At 35.7% G+C, this 24249-nt stretch overlaps 1 protein-coding gene across 1 annotated transcript in view; it reads left to right on the forward strand.

Moving 5' to 3' along the window:
- The window catches only part of Sema2a (Semaphorin 2a), a 584325-nt gene that overhangs the window by 339222 nt on the left and 220854 nt on the right, over window positions 1-24249 (forward strand). The window contains exon 3 of the mRNA XM_074177864.1: window positions 14151-14202. Within this exon, the coding sequence (XP_074033965.1) occupies window positions 14151-14202 (52 nt within the window). The remainder of the gene's footprint in view (window positions 1-14150; window positions 14203-24249) is intronic.

The raw sequence follows: 24249 nt of genomic DNA on the forward strand, positions 1-24249 counted from the left end.
TCGTTTTGGTCTGGTGGTCGAGAAGGACTACATCAGGCTTATTAGCTTGTATGAGCCTGAGGGTGGGGAACGAATAGTTCCAATAAATTCGGCACTTCTCGTTCCCCACAACGGATTCAATATCCCCCGGAGCGTAGGGCAACACCGGTGTCTCGTCAATACCGTAAGAGTGCCGTAGATGGTAATATAGCACTCTTAGGGCCGCGTTATGTCGATGGATATAGGCCGAGACCGCATATGCTGGACATGCTGATAGCAAGTGCATTAGGGTCTCGGGCGCCTCGCGGCAGGCCCTGCATCTTGTGTCAGGAACCTCTATACCCATCACGCGACTGCGGTAGACTAAGGTGTTGAAGACACCATCCTGGCATATTAGTCATATTATTATTATCATTTTTTTTTTCACCGTAGTGTGCGCTGGTCAGGCCCTATCCCCCGAAGCCCCGACACATTCGGGAGGGCGCGCCAGCATAATCAACCAATGACCACTCCCCGCACCGTGGGGTAAGTGATCATTGGGCCCGAGAATCATGTGCCCTGAGCAAACGCAGTGAGCCAAGAATGACAGCCTTCTGCATCTGTGCGGCTAAGATTTCTGCCTTAGTGCGGCAAGCCGGTATGATTTTTAGATTCGAGAGTAGAAACTATATAAACTTTTGCACACGATCCACATGGTGGTTTGTCGTCCCTTGATTTGTTATTTTCGTCCATTTTCGAATTGTTGTTTTGTATATGTCTACCCAAGAAGTTTCCAGTAATGTATGCTATGTAATTTAATGGTGGAAGTCGTTTTATTTGATCTGATGATTTTTTCTGTATATATCTATTTCATCGATTTCAATTCCCCTTCAAAATTATCTGTGGATATCGAAATACATGAGTCTTTGAATCCTGCTATGGTAAGCTGCTAATCTATGTGGATGAAGGTGATTAGAATGTTTATTGATAGTTGTGTCTGTATGGGTTGGTTTGTGGTGTACATCCTATACCGAAGTATTCAGAAAATGGGATGTTGTTGAATGGTTTATTCAAAGTTTCAGCGAGGAGGGGGCTTACAGGACTACCCACTGACTAAACTAACCTAAACTAACTTAAGAACACCAATTCAGCCTGTGCTAAGACATTGTAGAAGACATTGACATTGTGGAGGACTTAGGAATAGTAATTTGATGTATCAGTTCAACTGATGAAACTACCATGTAGTGAAACGCGTCTTCAATAAACTTTATAGTGTGGAAATTAAATTATTATCAAAAAAAAAATTGAAAAAAAATCCTTCCAAACTGTCAAAAGTGTCAATCAATTCATGGAAGTGTCCATTTAGCTACCTTAAAGCCGCGCACTGGCACTAAAAATACCTATCATAAATGTCCCCATCGATTCATTATGGAATCTTTTCTATTTGATACACACTATATGAGTGTAACTATACAAGATCAGTATCAGTTCGTTCATAAATCGAATCGATCAAATTTCAAAACACTTTTGACGTAATCTTAACAATTCTACAAACTTTCTGAATATCGTCTGGCTTATCCGAAAGTGAAAAGCTATTTAAGATATATCCCTGATTCTACAACGTTTTTCTCGGCTTCAGGCGAGAGTATCATGTATGTCCTTAGGTTATAAACATGTCTAATCTATCAAAGTGAAAGCTGCTATCGCCCACTGATCTCTACTTTATATCTGGTAGTTTCTTTCTATTTGTGCAGATTGTTGTTTTCGTTCGACGGCACCGACAAACTTTCGGGTATGGGGACCAGTTAATAGGATTAGACTTTTATGGATAATGTCATATGCTCTTTTTGTGTCATTCCTGAAAAGTAAATATGTTTCCCTTCAAACAGAAATTGTCTCTTTTATGCCTTTGTTTTTGTTTCTTGTTTCGTTATGTTTCCTTTCAACTCTACCTTCTGGCTTATTTAATCTAATAAGTTGTGATTCGGAGTCTTTGTTAGTTGGTTACTCTGAAAGATGAAATCTTATAGGAAATAAAAATTTTTGAGAGTTGTTTTTTTTAAGGAAACGTTTATGCTTTGTTTTATGAATTATTCAATAACGGAATGTATTTGAATAATTTATGTTTGGATATTTTCAAAAGTTTTTCTGATTGGCTTCTCTCTAATGTGGTTTTGTTTCATGATGAAGTTCTTCACTAGTAATTTCTGTTTGGCGTTCGCGATATCTAGATTAGTTTGTGAATACATATTATTTTTGCAGCACTGACAGCGAAAAACAAATATGAACCATTTTTTATCAAGAACTAAAACAACGTTACTTACAAAATTTGTTTTCTTATCATCAACAACTCATTTATTTCATGAATCCAGAGGTAGAGTCTCCCAGAAAAATATCGAGTCTGGAAAAATTATCAAACGTATAGTTTCCAAAATAAGGTTCAGTTAATTTTTCTTACTCACTGTCTCTCACTACTATTGGAAATTTATAAATTGAAGTAGCTGGCTAAATTAGGAAAGAATTTTAAGAAATCAACTATTCCAATTGGCGGAATATTCAGTAACAAAAAACTGTATTCCGACTGAAAATGATATTTTGTAGCTACAAACTACCTTTTTTTAACAGTGGAGAAATCCATTTACAAACTGGCCCCAATTTTTCAAAAGGGAGTGTGAGACTCAAATCGATATTGCAGCTGTATTACTACCCACCAAAACTCCTCTGGTTGGCCTTTCGTATTTTGCTACAACTGGAACCGTCATTACATGACATCACTTCAGATGCGACTAGCCTCTACATTTCCACGTTCAATTTGGTCTTCTCTGCCCTACCCTCTCCTCCTTTGCGTTTATACAGATAATTTGTTTTATCATTCCCTGGAAGGCATCTCAGTTACCTTTGCCCTACATCATAACATTGATCTAGTTGTCTGTGTGTAGTTTCAATATTTATAACACCTTTCTCGTAGGGTATACAAAATGTGTATGCTCAACCGTGTCCAATTGACCGCAATACTCACAGTAGTTGTTTTCCTCTTACATGAACAGGTGGCCAGTTAGTGTCCGAGTGAGCCAATAATTATTGCCCCTATGCCTGAACGTCATCCAATTTGGGTTTTTAGGTAAGACTCCACTGTTCCTTTTCCTTGAAGGTTATCTCACCTTTTCTGCAACTTTTGAAGGCTTCTTCCTTCTGGCTTCGTTTCTCATTTCTTCCAGGTTGCCATCGTCACCTATGTCAAAATCCTACTACCTCTCAAGGACTAGCAAATCAATTGTTATATTTCATGTACTCACCTGCCACTACAGAAACTGTTGTATAGGCTGATGCCATTCTTAATGTGCCTTCCTGTGTGTTTCGCCATCAAATTGTCATACTTTTGAAAACTAAGCACTGAATGCCAAATTGGTGCATCATACAGCTTTATGAGTTGCGCTACTCCACACAAAGCTGTGCTTTTTTGACCACATGGTCCATTTATATTCGGCATCGCAAGTTTGCTATTCTGTCTTCCGTTTTCTTTACAGTGGATTCAATAGGCTTTCGAAAGGTTCTCGTATCATCGAAGCTGATTCACAGGTATTCAAGGATTTTTCCGGGCGTCACCTACCACCGAATATAAATTTGATATTACCCCGTTTTGTTCTCCCTCGTAGTAACTTTTAGTCTTTCCCGGGCTCTTTTCAGCTTACGGCTCGTCATAAATACAATGATGAGTTTTGAAACCAACTTGTTTGGTTTCAAAACAAGTCTATTATATCTATCCGCTCTTAAATAAAATAAATTCTCATTTTCAACGGTAATAATTCGGTGAATGTTTTAAATAGCTTAAAACACAAAAACTATCAATAAGAATTCTTTCAACAAGTTGAATAGTTATCTTGATTCAAAGAATGCGTTGAAATAAGAATCACTATTAGAAAAAACCAATATCTGAAAAACTATTTAGGTTAGGTATAGGGAACCCCAAAATGGAATGAAAGATTGAATTTTATATTGTTCAGACCAAAGAAATACAGGGTGTTCTATTTGAAATGACAAAGTTATCTTTGTTATAAAAAAGTTATATAAAAGTTAGGTACAATGATTTTTGGATATTTTGTATAATATTGAAAACTAGTTTTACCTAAATCAGTAGCTCAAAACCTCATCTGCTTGGTCATAATCCGAAGGGATGATTTCTATACATTATGATGTTATTTACTTTTCAATTTTACCTAGCATTTTCATAAAAATAATCAATAACTTGAGAACGGTAATAGTCAGGTACATAGTACCTTATATGAAATCATATTATTTTTTCAGGACCTATTCAAAAGTGAAACGAAATACAGGGTGCTCCATTCAATTTCATCGAATGAAAATAACTCGATTTTAACTGTTTGAGGGTTGGATTTTAGGAATAATTAATTGGAAAATTTAATTACGTTCATGATATTTCATATTTTCTAGAGAATAATAGGTTTTCTCATTGTATGAAAACAATTTATGAATTGTTGAATTACAGAAAGTCTTGAAATTCATATTGTTCAATTATTTCAAAAAGTATTTGTCTTTTCATATAAAAATATTATGGTGCAGTTTTATCTGGTTCCATATCGTAAGTAAAAAAAGTCCTCAATTGCAGCTATAAGTGTGAAGGATCTTGAATTTTCCAAAAAGCAAACGATTGCATACTTCACATGAAGGAAAATGGCGATTCTATATTTCATCAAATATTTTACGGTCTCATAGTGCTGATCGCTGAAGAATGACACGACGTGGTGTCTATCCTACAAGTTTTCATAACGTTTTCTCGGCATTTTCCTTATTTTTATTAACCCTCTAAATCATTGCAAAAGAAGCTCTTTCAGACTTGCTATTGCCTGCGGAAAGCGATGAAAATGCTTTAGTGAGAGCAAGCAGAGAAAACATCTTTATTCTGTGTTATGATAGCTCCCTCGCTCGTGAGACGATTCTATACCGGAAGATTTGGTCAATTTTATCTGTTCTCAGATTTGCAGTGTAAACTAAATAAAACAAAACTGAGCACGTTCGGTTTGTGGAGATGTTGGAAATGATTTACGATGGAATGCTTTCATTTATTGGGGAAGATTGAATTGGAGAAAAAGTAAGGTTTCTGTATTTTTTTAAATAGTCGCAATAGGTTTATGGAAATTGTGATCCACTAGATTGAAAACTGTATCTTGGAAATCATTATGAATGACAGAAACTTTCTCATAGTTTCCTTGAGGTTATTCATTCGAAAGAAAAAATATATTGTCTTGATATTTTTCAAATAAGCACCATCAGGAATGTATAAAAAACTGACTTATTGAAAACGAAATTTTGTAAGATTGATGATAATGTAAAACCTTTCTACAGGAACCTCTAAAACGCAATTTACAAAGAACTTATAATACTCTAAGGCAATTAAATTCTCATAGGTCTGTCTGTGTTCATTTATCAACACAGAAAAATATTATTTCGTGAACATGCATCATAGATCAACGCTTACAGCATAAAGACATTCGATTCATTTATCATCAGAAAATGGGATCATATCTTACATAAATTAGTATATTGCTACTAATAAAAAAACTTTCTAGTTTGTCTTTTTGTTCGTTTACGTAAAATGGCATTATTATAGAATCATAATATTTCTATCATAGTTTTGACGTTCAGGTTTTGAAAACGGAAAAAGATTGTTTTCCGAAATGTCGCCCTCTGTGGTGTGTTGGAGTGATGAGAAACAACGAATATGTTGCATACTTTTCTGTGTGGTTGATTGTCCGTCATTCTTGACTGCCCAGTTCAACTTGTGAATTATTCGCTATTTTGATGATAATTTTTATGTGTTATCACACCGCATAATATCGTGCTTCTCGATACACTGATTAGCTTCGATTCCAAGAACTAGTACCAATCTCAGGACTCTGATGAGACAGCCGCAATCCACTCAAGGTAAGTCGTCTTTTCGGACGATATTCGTCTCGCCAGGAGCTGAAAACTCCACGATAAATATTGTCTTGCTCTGGTGGTAGAGAAGGACTACATCAGGCTTATTGGCTGTATGAGCCTGAGGGTGGGGAACGAGTAGTGTCAATACATTCGGCACTTCTCGTTTCCCATAACGGATTCAATATCCCCCGGAGCGTAGGGCAACACCGGTGTCTCGTCAATACCATAAGAGTGTCGTAGATGGTAATGTAGCACTCTAAGGGCTATTTCGATAGATATAGGCCGAGACCGCATATGCTAGACATGCTGATAGCAAGTACATAAGGGTCTTGGGCGCCTCGCGGCAGGCCCTGCACCTTGTGTCAGTAACCTCTATACAGTCTATACTGCGATAGACTGAGGTGTTGAAGGCACCACCCTGGCAAGCCATAATGAACCCCTCAGTTTCCGACTTCAGCCCACTCGACCTGAGAAAAGCAAAAGTCAGGCGCTTTGATAAGCCAAGGTCTTCAATTTATATTGAAGAAAACCCCATGCATTGGCTTATCATTGTGTTTCCGCAGAAGTGAGGTTATCTCTGCGGCTTTAATATGAGCTTTTTGCTGAACGGGTTCCAACTCGGTGACAGAGTTGTGGTCACCTCGTTCAGTGTCGGAAACTATACCGAGTTCATCAGCTGCTCGGGCAGCTGCCCTAAAGAGAAATGCTTCAATTCCTGCTCTCTCATGGTCACGACCCATGCAGAGAAGGGGAACGAATTCCTGACAGGCTGTATCCAGTACCATTCTGTCATATAGACACTCCAAACTGAAAAATCCACGGCCTTCCTGTTGTTGAGGGAAGTACAACCGTGTAACGGACGATTTGTAATCATTATAATTACAAGTTTTATTACCATCACTATAGAAAAGGCCCAAGCGAAGCTCTCTGGCTTACAGAGACAGGCTTGTCTGGCTATCAGTATCACACCGTCAGCGGCCATGGAGATCCTTCTAGATCTACCTCCTCTCCACATTTTTCTGGAAAGAGTGGCTAGATGGACTGCATACAGACTTGTGCACATTGCCAATTGCACAAATCAATTCAATGCAGAGTGCAACAGACTGTTGGTTGACCTCTGACTTTATGCCTCCAACTGTCAACTACGAACTGCCTTATGAAGTACTATTCCCGAGTAGAGAGGACTGGGACCTTCGGAAGAAGGAAATATTAAGAGCAGATAGTTGTTGGTTCACAGATGGATCAAAAACACCTTCCGGTTCTGGTGCAGGTGTTTTCAGTCGCAGACCCAGGACAGAGTTATCTATGCGACTGTATTTCAAGCGGAAATTTACGCTATTGAATTGTGTGCGGAGAGATTGGATAAATCCAACGTCACTCACAAGTCATTAAAAATATTCTCGGGCAGCCAAGCGGCGTTGGAAGCTCTTGGCAACGTCTAAATTGGTAGCAAACTGCCAAAAAAGACTCTCTTCGATAGGAAGACTACACAAATTGTCTCTGGTCTGGATTACTAGCCATACTGGCCTGGAAGGCAATAAGCTGACTTTCTTGCAAAGGAGGGTGCTACAAGCGGCTTCATTGGACCAGAATCTGTCATTGGCATCGCTTTGGTCTTTGCCAAACAAACACTTAACACCTGGATGGCAAGAAGAGTTATGGAGTTATGGCAGAATCTTCCAGGATTGACTGGCTCACTCCAAGGCGTTTATTCACCCTTCGAAGCTTGATTCCAAACAGTTGTTGGACTACAGTAGGGATGAACTACGATGTCTAACAGGCCTTCTTACAGGTCACTGTCATTTGAATCATCACATGCAGAGACTTGGACTCTCGGAGGACAGTGTGTATCGCCTCTGTCTGGAAAATGATGAAACTGCAGAGCATATACTTTGTGCCTGCCCCGCTGGGGACCGAATCAGGTTCTTTGAGTTCGGCAGATCCGTACTCTCACCATCTGACCTGAAAGACCACTCACTATACAAACTAATTGGCTTCGTTAAGAAGCTGGGTTTATTTGGCCGAGTGTGAATAAGTGTGAGCTACAATAAACCTTTATGGGTTGCGGTGAAGGGTCGAATAGATCCACTCACTTTAAACCTACCTACCTACCTATCATCACTATTATTTTTATATTTTATTATTTCTGTTTTCTAAAATATTCTTTGTATTCTTTGTTTTCGTTTACATTTTCCATTCTCTAACACTGCAGTTATATGCATATAAAATGTTATTACAGAAGTTGAATACTTCTTCAAGTAGAGTAGTAAAAAACACAAAACAGGCGACATACGCCCAGGTATATTCTACCGCACTCTGGAAGAAGCAAGAGTAATATTATATAAATATATATACATTGTATCGTATTGTATATATTCAGATATTCCAAAAATGAAATGAGAAAATAATTGTAATGGTTAAAACTTACCAACTATTCTATTCGCATCCATGTCAACCGCTCTACTTGCATTATTCCGAATGAAATTCAACGGCTCGCAACTATTTCTGCCATGCGGTGAAAACGTTTGGACAGATTCGAATTATCAGCTCAATCAACGTCACCATACACGCAGTGTATTCATTCGGACGGACCCAACCTGATGATTGACATTTTCAGTTATCTATTGTTCGTCCATAGAAATGAATTTTTTCAGGATTGGATTGTTCATTTGAGCTTCGTTTCGACGATTCAAACGATTATCAGGGATATTAAAAAACCAGTGCGGACACAATAGTGACATGTTCGGTGGCCTCTGTCGTTTTCTATCTTTAGTTGGCTTTTATGTGAGTTGATTCAATCGGGATGAAATGGAAACATACAATATCACTTTGAGCACTAAGTAAAACATACGTGGTTTAGTGGGATGTTAGTAATAATAAGTGATAAATACGACATGTTACTTGATGAAAATTAATTACACTATGCATGATGATATTTATACCCTTCACAGAAGCTTCATCGGTTGGATCGGTACATCAAACTATTCTACGATGTCTTTTATTTAATAGTAGGTAATTACAAAACTTAATTGTTTCCAGCAATCACTTGAATGTTATATCAGCTTTCTCATATCAAAGAGTTTGTCTTTAATAACTATCCTTTTCATTCCATGAATAATATTGTGTGTCAAACAATTTCGAAGGCTATTCTTGAACTCTTTCACTTCATTGTTTCTTCGTCTCATGAAATTCTGAGTTTTAGCGTGACTGGATGTGGTACAGCCAAAATGTGTATTGAATACATCTACCAATTGTTCGAAAGTTTTATTTTTTGGTGCATCCAGTCCACATAGAATGTACATAAATCTATATGAATTTTTCGACAACATAGCAATAATTTCGTTGGCTAGAAAATTGTTTTTCAAGGTAGATAAAAATATAGTTCAGTCACTTGCTTCTGCGACAAATTTTCCCACCAAGAAATTTCAACAAAGATAATGTTTTTCACTTTTACAGAAACAAAAACACATGCCAATCTTTTACGGTACCTCAATATATGAATACGAAGTGAAATGCAATAACAAAATGAAATAACTAATACTAATAATTCCTCGAATTATTCAATAGTGACACTCATCTAATGATGCATTTTTGGTTAGCTAATTGCACGTCGAGAGGCAATATTTTTATTCTCATGTGGTAAGAGTGTTTTAAGTAGATTCATTTTAAATTAGACGTTATAGTTTCACCTATGATTTTTTCTTTTCTCAATTCTTACTTTGGTATTCGACCTATTTGAAAGAAAGAGCGTGAGTAAGATGCCGCAACGGCAATGTGTAGAAAATCCCTATGAGGCCCTTAGATTCCGCAAATAATTCCGCCATGCAAGCCGAACTTTGATCGCTGGCGAATACATTTGAATAATTCAAATTCAGCGAATTCTTCCAAACACTATCCACATCCAGCCAAAGGCACGTCTCGGAAATACAAGACAAAACGTGTTAATATCCCCAAGGAGAACGAGGCGGATATCAAGAAATGTATCCATTTACCGTTTTGGCTAGCGATGCCGGGCCGACTGTATAATATATCGCCATTTGCCTGTATTCGATAAGCGAATAACCGAGCCCTTTCAAAAGACACATCCAAGCGGAAATAATGTTTTGAAAATAGCGAATGGCGGCGGTGGCGGCGGCCTGTACCCGTACCCGGTCTTTCCGCACATTCGAACATCATATCGGTTTCGTTTAGGTTTAGATCTATAAACATCCCTAACGTTTATCAGTGTTGCAAAGCAGAGTTATTGCTTTTGCTGTTGGAGAATTTTTATCGGAATTTTTAATTATAAACGCAGGAGGTAATCAGGCGTGGATTAGACGGCTATTTTTGAGAAATATGGTTTGCAAATGATTTATTTCATTTCTTTCAATCCTCAAGTTGACTCAAGAATCTGAGCTATTTATTGCAATATATTATATACTAAAGACTTTAAATTATAAATATCAATAACTAATATTTCAATATAAATTCCACCATCATTAGAAACTTGATTTTGATAACAAATAAGAAATAAGAAATAAGAAAAACATTCGTGCGCTACACGGTATCAGCTGATTTTCAAATACAGTTTTGTCAGTTTTATTCTTCAAGCAAGTGTTTCAGTGCAATATTTTTCATAAGAATGAAATTAAAATTAATTAATAATTAGTTTAAAAATATTACGTGCTATGAAAATTGTGTAAATTTTAATCTACCAAGAGAGTAGATTTTACATTCAATGACCCTTTGGACAGACAAAATATACGCGGACTTACTGCACTGATAAATGCACACTTTAATTATATGTAGAATATAAAAATATAATTATTAACTCACTGATGACTTGATGGTGTGTCGTAGTGTGATTTTGCTTTTTCCGCAGGAGGCTACCCACTTTCATTTTCCAAATTATCACTGTCAGACATTTTTTATTTTTAATTATTTTCAAAAATTATTTATTTTGTAAAACAAAGGCTATGTATACTGTAGTGAACACAACAGATAGCGTAACGCCGAACCAGTGGGAAGAGAATCGCACAGTCGCTTGCATATGGCGACCCGTCGTCACGGCATGCGTCGCCACGCCAGCAATCGGTTTTATGTGCGGTAAGGATGTTTCACCTCAAAGACGAATCGGTATTTTAACAGCCATTAATTTTGTGTGTGCAACAGACATGTACTTTGACTCAAAAGACATTACTAATTGAAAATAACTGATTCTAACTCTCGACTTTGACAACCATTCGTCAAAAGTCACGGAAACGGAATATTCCAGTAATTCCCCTATCACATTTGCCATGTAATCGTCTAAACCAATATCTCTTTGTGGTGCTGTCAAGTCTGAAATCATGATTGACATGAAAAGTTTCACCTACTTTTGTAACTTTTCTTGGGTTACCCCATTGCGATACGTTCTTCTGGGAACTTCTGATATACTGTCATTTACAGGCGTTCAGATGTTCCATTATTAAATTGTTCAGTAACGTATCCGAATGTCAAATACAATTCGAGCATATTTCATGATTTTCCACGGGCAAACGCCATTATATCGGCTAAGTGTCATAAAATATTCAAGATTATTAAATATTTACATGGAAATGGGTCTGTCTGCAAATGCGAGAATCGTGACGTATTGGGAACCTTACGAGCAAATACGAAACGCTCGATGACCTTTATTGTTGAATTTGACGCAACTGGAGAGTGTTTGGTTGAGTGTTGATTGGGTTTTGATCATGAATAAATATTTGTCAGTGAAATTGTCCAGGATATCGGTAGAGTAATTAGGTGAGCATTCAAGGAAGTGGACGAATTTTGGTTGATTGAAATTTTCATATGAGAATTGGAGGTAATAGAAACTATTTTGAGCTTGTTTTATTTGAAACAAACATTTTGTTCAACAAGGTTCCGACTTGCATTCCTTGTGAAAGTTACAAAAAATGAAACTCAAAAATAAAAGAAAAAGCATAGACAGATTTATGATACCTACTCAATTTTGGGTAATGGTTAAGTGAAAGGTCCATTGATTTGATACCATTTCATATGTTTAAAAAAATATGAAAAATGTTTTTTCCGTTAACCAGCTATCGCACCCCTACGAACCACGACCCTCAGAAGTCGAAACTTGTGCGAGCTAAGAACTAACGAAGTCTTCCCTTTTAACGTGTTATTCCTAACAAGAAGTATTACCTAAAAGGTAATACTTAACTCTTTGCTTTCAACATTAGAAAAAAGTAATATAATTTGGAAGAATCTGAATAATATTGTTATGAATGGATAATAACAGCGCTGTATTGTTTACTAAACAGGCTGCACTTTTACGTTTAGTGGACATTTATGAAGAATCTAAATTATGAGAAATGATCATTGAAACAGATGTGCTTTGACAGTAATTCAGTGAATGCATTAGATTGGAAGTTCGATCATAAAAAACTAATAAATCCATACTTATAAATTCTCAACATCCATTCATCTCTGTTTCTCCGTACTGGTAAGTAGTCCTAGGAAGCTAAAATTTGCTATATAGGTACTTAGGTCTTAGATGCGCACTAAGAAAGCATTTTCAATTATTCCAACCGGGGGGGGGGGGGGCTCGTGGGAGTAGTAGGGGAGCGCCAACATATTATTTTAGATATACAGAATTGAAATTCAGAAGCAGATTAAAAAATATAAAATAATTGAAAATATCTCATTTGAGATATTCTTATAGTTTTTCTCAATTTTAAATTATGGAAAATTGACAATAAGGAATTTCATTAAGTGCTCTGAAAGTACGTGTCATTGAATTAATCAGGTTGCCTGTTTCTAATAAGCACGTTTCGGTACATAACCATCTTCATATTCAACAATTTCAATTGTATTCACAATAAAATGTAAATGAAATAATTAAAAACTTAGTGATTGTCTACTTCCTCATCAGGTTCTGAATATTGCAGACATAAAGCAATGTAACCTTCTTCAGTAGCCAAATCTTTTTTTCATGTATTTAATATTTATCCCCTTTATTGAGAAACCTTCTCCACTTTTGTGAACCAGTTATTTTCGACTTTACCATTTTCGTTGACTTTAGTTGATATATTGAATCTTTAATGAAGGAAGACTTGTAATAAGTACCTACCGTACTAAAAATTCTTCTAGCAATATGAAAAATTATGTATTGATTTTCAGGTAATCAACGTCACCCTTTTGAACTCCGTTCGAAAATTTCTATAATTATTATCAATAAATCAAGAAACATAGGAATATAGTTATTCTGAACAAAGGTTGGTTGGGTGACAGGATCAATTAAAAAAAAAATTTTCTTGTCGACGTTTCCAATTTAATTACATTCTTCTTCAGGGCTCTGTAGCAATGAATTTCCATAAACATATCTTCCACAAAACGTTCACGATTATTATCGTTTCAATTTCACAAGAAATAATGAGTTCTTGATTAAATTACTCACCAAAAAGTAGTTTCGTCTTGTTGATAATATGACTATTTTGAAAACCATCAGACATATTTGATACATATAACAAAAATAAAAAAAATTGCCCCAACGAAAATTCCAAGATAACAACAAAACGACATGAAACAAACGAATGGTTTTAACTGTGATTCTGATAAAGTGGAGTCTGTTTTTTTAATAAATGACAGAAAGAAAAATAATGGAAACAAGGTAAATTATTCAGGTATAACTAAATGATGAATGATTTTGATTCTGCATTTGTTGTTTTTGTAAAAAATTCAATTCCCTAGTAGTTTTTTTTTTTATTTTTTTAGTGCTACACTTTCAAAATCATTTCAATTTCATTTCTTCTTTTTTTTGGTATCTACATGAAACGAATTTCTTGTTATTTTACTTCTCAAGTATTTGTGGTCTATTAGTAAGTAACTCAATTCTTACATTTAAGGGAAAAATTCTCATCTCCGTATTTCCACTACAAGCTGAGAAAAATATAAAATTTTGGCATGGCTCAACAAGTGTTCTCAATTTATGTTAATAGTTCATTATTATCATACTAATATTATTAACTATCTTCTGGTGGTCTGTAGATGAGTGATAGAAATATGAAGTGTATGAACGTAAAGGTTTCATTAGGTACTTCAAAAATCAATTCCAAATGGTTATTTCAGTTTTACATGAGGTAACAAACCCAACATTCTCTTCAACTAACCTTTCCACATACACATCCCCAAGAAATATACCCCTCCTCATAATTTTTACCCCTGTACAATTAACATTTATGTTACAGAACTTTCGCATTCCCCAAAAGTAATCAACTATTTTGTTGCAGGGATCGCGTCTACAAACTCAACTTGAGCAATATCAACCAATCAAGCTGCGAGGTACGTATTCCGAAACAACTTTCTCCGAAAAGTTTACTAGATGATATACTTGCATGGTGTTTTCCATTCCTACATTCGGCGATATTACTTGCGGTATGAACATACTTTCCCCTAATACGATGAAATTACCTACGTCGTAGGTGACGTAGATTATATGCGTGCCACGCATAGGGTCATGAAATGGTATGATCATCTCTCCCATCAAAATGTATGACGACTACGGCTTGTAGCACTGGTAGTTTACTGCCTTACCGACATAAAATAACTCCCTAACTAGCTGGTGCGTCACGGATTATCATTATATGTCCTCTAATCATAAGTTATGCTTTCTTGCTACAGTCATCTCTGGTGTTTATTAGGATCTCTCATTGCAATATCAAATATTTATCAGGATGCGATTGGATTACGGGTATCAAATTTTTGATGATGGCTGCAAATTTTTTTTTCTCAATATTTTTCATAGTCGGAGCATTCGTCAATGCAACAGTGGATGTCGTGAAAATAAAAGATTTTGATTTTTGATTGACGGACGCACAAAATTGTGGAACATCACAATTTGTATCACAAAAATACCTTCTCTGAATAGATAGAAATTGAGAACTACAATACGCATGATTCATTAGCATATAATGCTACTTCCTCAGTTAACTCACATTCGCCTGAATTCGTGAAACATCTATGCAATCTTGCAAAGAATATCAAATTGAGTCCTCAGTGGAATGACGATCAATATTCTAGAGAATGTCAATATTTTACAGAATATCAGTCCAGACTGATGTGAGAATGGTATGAAATACTGAGAAAACTGTTAGCACTCATGCTGAGTGCCACAGCTCTAAGAAATCACAGACAACTTTAAAGCTGACGAATATGCTAGACACAAATCGACTTTGAAATAACTAAATATTGGTATAGGATCAGATCAGAAAATGGATAGGTAGGAAACATAAGAGTATGGGAAAAATTAAGATGGAAAACTATTTTTGGGAGGAACATTCACGAGGAAACATCCGTGAAAGAAATACCTAGAAAGGAACTGAATGATTTTTTCACTTCAATCTAACACACCACTATTATAATCTTCATACACTCATTGTTCATTGTGGTTCTGGCGTTGAATCTGGTCATTATTACGCATTGGTCAAAGACGAAACTGTTTTATTGGATCCTCTGGAGACACCCTACATTTTGTTTTATGAAAGAGAGGACATTGGCAGATCAAAATCTTCAGATAATGTGGTGCTTGCAGGTTTTTCCGGATTTTCCTGCAGCTGAAAAAGCAAATGTGACACTGGAATCAGTGAAGTCCCTCCGGAGCGCCAATTAATTTTTGTTGTTTCATAAATTCATGATTTGTAATACTTTCTTCTTTAATAAACAAATAATGAATTGAAGGAAATTCATGATATTTTTTCAGCAGATCGGGGATTTGTCTTTTGAACAGAAGCGTAAAGAAAATGAGTCTATATAACAAAGACCTCAGCTGCAGATAGTGTAACAAAGGAACGAAGACGTCAAACTTGTAATGTAAAATACCAGATCACAGAAGATCAAAAATTCATTCAGACAAAATCATGTTCAGAAGAATATGACAAATATTTAACAAAGGATCGTACCAATTTTTACAAGATGAACCAATAAGATTGCAGTTTTTCCATACATTTGAAAAAAATAGACAAAACAACTGGCTCCCGAAGTAATAAAACATTCTAGTACTCACTAGTTCAAAAGGGAATTTAAGGTGAGCAATTACAGATTTAGTCAACCAAATGTTCTGGAACCTGCTTATGCCGTTGATTAGTGCGAATCGTTGACTCTGTGAAGAGAATCGTTAAACCTCCATATCATTTTTCTGCAGATGCATTTTTTTTTGCTTTTGGCGCGCCCTTTGGTTAGTTGATAGGCGGGACATTAAACTTGGATCCGATGTTTCCAATTTTCAGTAGTTTTGTCTGCCATACTTCTTCGAATGGAGATAGTAGTTGGCCTACGGTAAATATAGCCCATCTGCAACTAGAAATATCCAACTCCAACATGTAACTTTTTTCAGTTTTTGCATTCTCATGATATTATTATCTACTAAGTTTTTTCAGAACTGCATTTTCGGGGTTTTTCCAAAGAACTAAAGAAAGCAATTAATTTATAAACTCGTTGTACATGATGTGTTGATCATGCAAAGAAGTAACTTTCAGACATAAACTGGAAGAAAACTACTTTCATATAAACACTGGAATACACGAAACACTTTCGAAACAAATACTTTTACATGTACGTTGAATTAAACAAAAATAGTTTTTTCTGTCCACTATGTAGCGCAAACATTCGTTGTGGAATTTAATCAGATATCATTTACGGGATTGCTACGCGCTATAGTAAATGAAGAAGGTAAAATTTCACTTACATGGAACACTGTCATCCTCAGTGGCGAACATCCGATGTTTATGAATTAGACACTTGCTTTTTGTCCTCTTCAGCACTAAGCTGGATTCATTAATAAAATTACATTCAGTTAAACATTCATTCGATTAATTGATTCAGTACCAGCCATGGGAATCTCGTTTGAGTTGAAAGGGGTATATTTTCAGTTGAGATTAGTTTTTTTCTTTCAATTCCTTTCAATTTGAACATTTGTTTTGCAAAATTTGTTCTACAGAATCACATGGGAAATAACTTTCCGTATATAGAATTGTATTTCTCGATATATTCTTGAATATGAGCAAATATGGTGTAGCATAAAATCAAATTCTCAAAATGACTTCGTACAATCATTAGCAATTCTTCCTGGCATTTATTGAGAACGAAAACTCATTTTCACTTCTTGAACAAGGAGAGAAAAATACATTTTTTGTCTGTGAAGGAGTCAGTTTTTCTATATTTTTTTATTCGAACCTTCCTCATTCTCTCTCATGAATCAATCGAGACCAACATAGGATCTGTATGACTTAAAGGGCAATCTGAAGAATTCTCCTAAAAATTGTTCAAAACTTGATCCAATGCAGATTAGTTGGTTTTGTAATATATCTTATCGTATGGTGTGTCTTTCATTCACGTACTCATGATGTTATAAACTGATGTTTTCCTTGATTTTACATTGGCTCTCAGTGTATCGGTTGTTGGTTCTAAAAGATGTTCTGACGTGATACATGTAGTTAATTCCCCGTTCCTTTTCGAACAAATGAGGAATATGAGTTCATAGTGATTGTGTCCACTATATAAGTGGATTGCTGCTTTGAAATATTTCCCTATCCGCTATACACGCCACTGGCAAATATAGTATACACTGGCAAATAGAGTATTTTAAAATGTGCTTTGATTTAACCAGCACTTTCACCTGTTATAAAACCTTTCAAAAGAAAGAGTCAATAAAATGGTCAGTTCCATTTGAATGTATCAATAAAGCATGAATGATTCTTGAGTGTAAATAATCTTCATGCCAAATAATAATGAAAATTATACGAATGTTAGATGATATAAATATATATATATATATATATATATATATATATATATATATATATATATATATATATATATATATAATAATTATATATATAAATGAGTCAATAAAATGGTCAGTTCCATTTGAATGTATCAATAAAGCATGAGTTAGGAGTTAGGAGTCCATTATTATGAATAACATAGACAGAACATCAAAATCCGTTTATAGGTTCTTCACCTTTGTGTGAGATATCTCGAGCTCTCATAAGATTACGATTTTGCTCTAAAAGTTCAACACGTCTTCGCCAGACTAAACCAACAAAATCAATTTCCATCAAAGCTCGCTCAATGTTCCTTGAGTAAGGATCCACATCCCACCAAATCCTGGCTGATTAAATTCACAAATCCACTTCCGAGTGAGTTCTCCCACCAATTTGCAATTCCTTCACAATTATATTGTTCACCTTCGAAGATATATAGCTTCAATATTGTGCAATTATTGATATTTATTTACGGCTGTTGGTTTAGAACATTTCCCGCAATTTATGTCTTTTCCCTTTCTACGTGGCACAAAGGGCCTTCCAATTTACGGGGCCATTGTCAAAATAACTGTAATTTCCCGGAACGCGCGACCGTGCCTTGGATATTTGGAGATATTCGCTAAAATTATATTAGGCCCCGCATTCATTAGATGAACGTGGAATTGGGAATTGCGATTTATCTCTGGGGCGCCGGATTCTGTCGGGTCTCCTCACGATCGAAAACTTTCCCGTTTGTGAAATATTCATATCGTCAGTTGGATCGAACTAGTCGAAGATTAAGTTTGAGAAGTTTCAATCGCGAAAACACAAACCAAGTTTATTATTACTTGTGCAGTATTTTCCAGGAAATTTACTTCGCAGCTATAGGGATCATTTCTGGAACGCTTTAATAAAAAGTATTTTATGTTCAAATCATTATGGGTATTAACGGGTATTTACTCAGAGATCTCAGCTGCAAACAAAGCCACAAAGGACATATTACGAGAGCCCACAACCAAAATTTTTGTCTCATGGCAATACAGCCACATCCACATGAAATTGATAGCTTTAATTATTTAGAACTCGAAAATACTAATTTCAGAAATTTTTCGCGTAGCGTTTGAATTTTTAAAAATTTCAACAAATTTTACCAAACAGTATCATAGCAATCTGTCTGATTTTCTGACTATAGTTAAATAAGAGATACCGAAAACATATTTTTCAGAAGTCAGTAGTGTAGCGTGAACCCAAAAAATCATTTAGAAAAATTAAAAATGACAACAACAAAAAAATGATGATAGCAATCCGTCTGAAAATGTTCTTTTTGGGTAAATTAAGGTTAGTTGATGTGAAAAAAACTATTTTCAGAAGGAAATTTGGATGCGTCCAATTTTGAGACCATTCTGAATATGTTACGCTAGTTGCACACACACCGATTTTGGACGGCCGACTTTGTACCGGTCGTCCAAATTCCAATAGTGAACCACATGTGGGAACGGGACCTGGCACACACGCCGACCGGTGATCGTCGCCGGTAAAATACCGGTGAGCAGCCGTCCACTGCCGCTGTATCGCCGGCAGTACCGGGAAGTAGTGGCGTACTACATACACTCTTGCATACTCTCCGGTTTTTTACCAGCAGTGGACGGCTGCTCACCGGTATTTTACCGGCGACGATCATTGGCCGGCGTGTGTGCCAAGTCCCGTTCCCACATGTGATTCACTATTGGAATTTGGACGATCGGTATAAAATCGATCGTCCAAAATCGATGTGTGTGCAATTAGCCTTAAGGAATTTTACCGATCGGTAACATAGCAATCTGTCTGAAAATTGTTGAACGTGTTGAAATTAATTATTCAGATAAAAAAATATATATCAGAAGAATTCAGTGTAGCACCTCCTTCATCAGAAAATTTTTCGATACCTCAAAATTATTCAAAAATCGTATTCAGGCATATTGAAATCTATGTTACAAGCCAATGGATAAATTGCGACCCTGAAATTGTTAGATGATGATGAAGAGAGAGCTCACCTGAAATCGTAAAACTGAAGTTGAAGGACTGAAATAAATGGTACACAAGGAAACTGAGTTGAAGTAGAAAAATAACGGCTTATTCAAAGTTATAAAAGGTGAACGTTTTTAAACACTGTTGGTATCGGAATCATCATCATCGAAATCACTCTCGAGGTCACTTGTGAGATCTTCAATGTCGTCTCCTACAAAATAAATATCATTGGTAAAAATCACGAACTTGTTTGTGGAAATAACAACAAAAGTCACATTAACTGTACCTGTTGATTCGTCATCTAAGACAACGTCACTCTCTGGTAGTTGTTTACCGGAGAACCACGGAAACTGGAACCGTCCCTCGTCTTCACACCATCCGGGAGAAATCCACAGTTGCAGAACATGTCGTAGTACCTAGTAGAAACAGACCGGCAGCAGGTGGTTGCATATCTTAATAAGGATCTAGAAGTGATTTCGAATTGGGGTGAAAGTAACCAGGTTCAATTCAATGCCATGAAAACCCAGGCATCGGTTTTCTTCAAAAAGTTAAATGTCTCCGAACCAAATATAATAATGTTTCGATAAGTTTGGTTGGTAAAAATGGATACCATTTATATCTTGGCACAATCATGGCGCAGGAATTGCAAAGGCTAATTCTCAAAAGCTTGGAACACTGTTCCGAACCAGAAAACTCTACACACCTCAGCAACTTTTGATGCTTTATAAAGCTCAAATCAGACCTTCTTTCGAGTATTGTTACCGTATATGGAACTCCTCCCCTAAGCATACACTGGATTCCATCCAAAAAAGAGCCATCCGCCTGACTGGAGACACGAACATCACTTGCAACTTTGATAGTTTGGAACATCGAAGAAAGGTTGGAGATTTGTCTCTCTTTCATATATACTTTCACGGTGTTCAAGTGAGTTGACACATTTGATTCCACCAAGAGCTGTACATATGAGAAATACGCGACGGACTGTGGCTGCTCATCATGAGGTTCAACTCAGTACACTTCGAACTTCACTGTTTAATACCTTTTTCATCTGGAGAAATGCCTGTATGTGAAATAAACCTACGGAGAACGTTTTTCCAAATGAATTTAATCTCCGCTCTTAAGGCGCTACGGCGCTTGTATTTTGTAGGTTCTGAAAAAATATCAGCCGTGAAAATCTATGTTTTTATAGTATTCAAGAATTAATTACAAAAGTTGTTATTAAAAACCCCTTCTTGGAACCGAATATATTTTTATGATTTGAGTTTTATTTTTCAAATAAATGTATTCAGTTATTTGCGATAACGTTTCAAAACTCTTCGCTGTGGGTGATGTCGAATATCAGTTTTCAACTTCAATTCAAGTACATGTTTCATTGTTCCTAATTGATAAGTTTTATGAGAAACCTCACAAATGTGAAATAGATTCATTTCCAGTAAAGATGTTTTCATGTTAATTTTTTCAGTTAGTTCAAATTGATAATTCTATTTCCATCAACGTTTAAAGCATTGTTTCAAATATATTTTTATTCATGTAGGATTTTGTTTCAATCAGTAATTCTCATTTCGTTATTATTAACTATTTCACAATGTGATTACAACTTGAAACAATAGAGTGTCAAAATGATTTCATGATTTTCTAAAATCAAATCGATCAGTAAGCCACAATGGAACTGAGTTAGTACCAAAAAAAAAGATCGTGTTCGTCGGATTCGACATTCGATTCGCTGGAATTGACAAGCCGAGAAGGACTCTCCAGAATATATCAGCCCGTTCATTCCAATTCCCTAATCTAGTTATTAATTCTTGATTCTCCTAATGTCAATTCCACATCACATCACGTAGTCCAGAGGGAAACTGCAGCCAACTTCAATTGAAAACAGTTTTCAGTTTCGGCTTGCAGTTCGAATTTCGCCATTGTTAGAGGGTATTTTCGAGGAAGCCATGAAAGGGAAAAATTGCGCTAGTTGTTACAATCGAAAAAGTAATTACAGAAATGAAAATGTTCCGATGGGAAAAAGTTCGCGGTTGTTATTCGTGTAATGTGTTTTCAAATGGTTTATACTGGTCAATTTTTTATTAGTTTCGTTTGGGAGGTTTTCAATTTATGTATAAAAGTTATTTTGGTGACCTGGTTGGAAATCGAATTTTCAAATAATTGTACATACAAGGCTGTTCAAATTCGTTGGGATCTCATATATGGCAGAGTTGGGTCGGATACAGGAAAAAAGGATCCGAATACCGGATACGGATACTTTCAATGTATCCGGATACTTTTTAAAAAATTACGGATACTTTCACCTAAAAATGTACTCGGATACAAATATTCGGATACTTTTTTCGGATACTTTTACGGATACTTTTAGAGTTAGTTAAAATAGTATTTCAATGTATACAAGTAAAAATACTAGGGATGAATATCAAAAACAAAAAGTGATAAAAAAAGATAGGAAATAAAAGAAACTCAAAACACTGTTTATATTTATTTTGTAAACTAAGAACATTTCAGTGAAGAAAATATATTTTTAGCTTTTACCACATTGTTCGCTAGATGTGACATTTATATCTATAATAGTACCTTTGACTTTGAATTTGCCTTCGTCAGTACCAATACCTTAAAGTGTTCATCACTTTAATTTTTTCTCTTCGGCGTATCAATCATAGTTGCAGAAGAGAAAAGTATTTCTCCTGGTGCTGACGAAGGTCAGCATGTATTATGTATTATGCTTGAGTGACACTTTTTTTAATATTGGGTATTCATGTAATACTTGTAAATTCGTTCTTTTGTCTTCCAGATATCTTAATAATTCCAGCTGAATTTTTGTAGTTTTACAGCTACTTTCACTGGTACCCTCAGTAACCTGTTCGTTCATAGTACTACTATTGCCTACAGTGCCTACTTCTTGGTTATCTTGGGAATCCGTGAAATCAAAAAAGTCATCCACATTTTGGTCCCCGCTTTCATCTGATTCGTTGTAAGATTCATATTCCATCTGTTTTTTTGCAACATTTATTATACATTTTTCAATATATTCCAAAGATGAATTTTTCACAATGTTATACCACTTTAGTTTAAATTTGGGAAGCAGAACTGCTGCTATAATTGGATCTTCCCATTCCAAATTTAAAATTTTATCAAAACGAGTATTTAAACTTTTTATGTACATTTTTGCTAAATGTTCTCCATATTTCAATTTATTTTCAGTTTGGGCAATGAGTTTTTCATACTTGTTAATTAAAGAAATTAGACTGGGCAACAAGGATCCAAAAGATACATTGTCTTCATCTGTAACAAATCTAACGTTAAAGCCAAAGGTTTCATAACTAAGCAGTATTCTTCCAGATACAATACTTCAGTTTCCTCAATAGGTTCTAAAGATAAATTTTGTAGCAGAATTGGAAGTTTCGCTTTTACTTGCAAAATCTGCGCAACTGCATCATAAACGGAGTTCCATCAGGTTTCCCCTGGAGAACTCAGTGTATACCTTACATTTTTGATTGAAATTTTATTGCATTTTGTTTTATTGGATTTTTTTCATAACTGAGCACGACTCTCATCTATGATAACTCAATCATAACTGAGCTAAATGGAACTACCACAAGTTCGTGATCCTTGCAGCAGACAAGATTTTACAGGATTTTTCCTGTAAAAAACGTGCCGCTAGACGCTGAATCCCGACCGTAAACTGGGTTAGATGAATCATCGCATTCATCGTTCGATATGTAGTTCAAGTTCACACATAGCAATATTAAATTTCTTTGTTGAAAAAATGCAGAAAGATAGTAAGACTTTAAGGTAATTATTGAACAAATTACTTATTGCAATTGAGTCATAAATACAGTAATATTGGAAAACTGAAAAAGAACTAAAGTTAAAACGAATATTTTATTTTCCATTATACAGAGTTATCAAAAAATGGATACAAAAAATGATCACAAATGAAATGAATTTTATCAGGGTTCTTTATAAGGAATGGATAATTGATATGGGAAGTATGAAATGGCCACGCACATACGACATATATTCTGGTTCAACGAGATTGATTGGTACTTGGTATCTTTTAGTGAGGTAAGGCGGTAAAAGATTTTACCGCCTTACCTCACCCCGTTTTCGAGGTTGCTGAACTTCGAGTTTGGGTGACCCAACCCCGTAAACGGAAGAAAACGAGCCCCAAGTGGGGTCTACTGCACATTTTTGATATATGAGGCACTCTAATAACTCATTTTTCGAAGTGGCAAAGTGCTAAAATTGTATTTCACCGTTTTCGAAGATGCCCGACAAAATGCGACAAGATACGCCTGCATAAAATGGGGCTCGTTGGTCTGGTTCTGGTTTAAAAGTATCCGAAGATCGAAAAAAGTATTCGGTATTCGGATACTTACAAATTTGGCCACGAATACGGATACTAAATACAAAATTTGAAAAATATCTGAATACAGCTTTCGAATACATATAAAGTATCCGGATACTGTATCCGAATACAGAAATATTCGGATACTACCCAACTCTGATGTATGGTAAGAGATATTAGAGTATGTTTAATTGTGGTTAAGTTGTCTATTTTCGGGTGAAATCGAATTTTATC

The sequence above is a fragment of the Leptinotarsa decemlineata genome, unplaced genomic scaffold, assembly GCF_025532065.1.
Source record: "Leptinotarsa decemlineata unplaced genomic scaffold, Ldec_3_MD MMD2_tig00003308_RagTag_RagTag, whole genome shotgun sequence".
Lineage (NCBI taxonomy): Eukaryota > Metazoa > Arthropoda > Insecta > Coleoptera > Chrysomelidae > Leptinotarsa > Leptinotarsa decemlineata.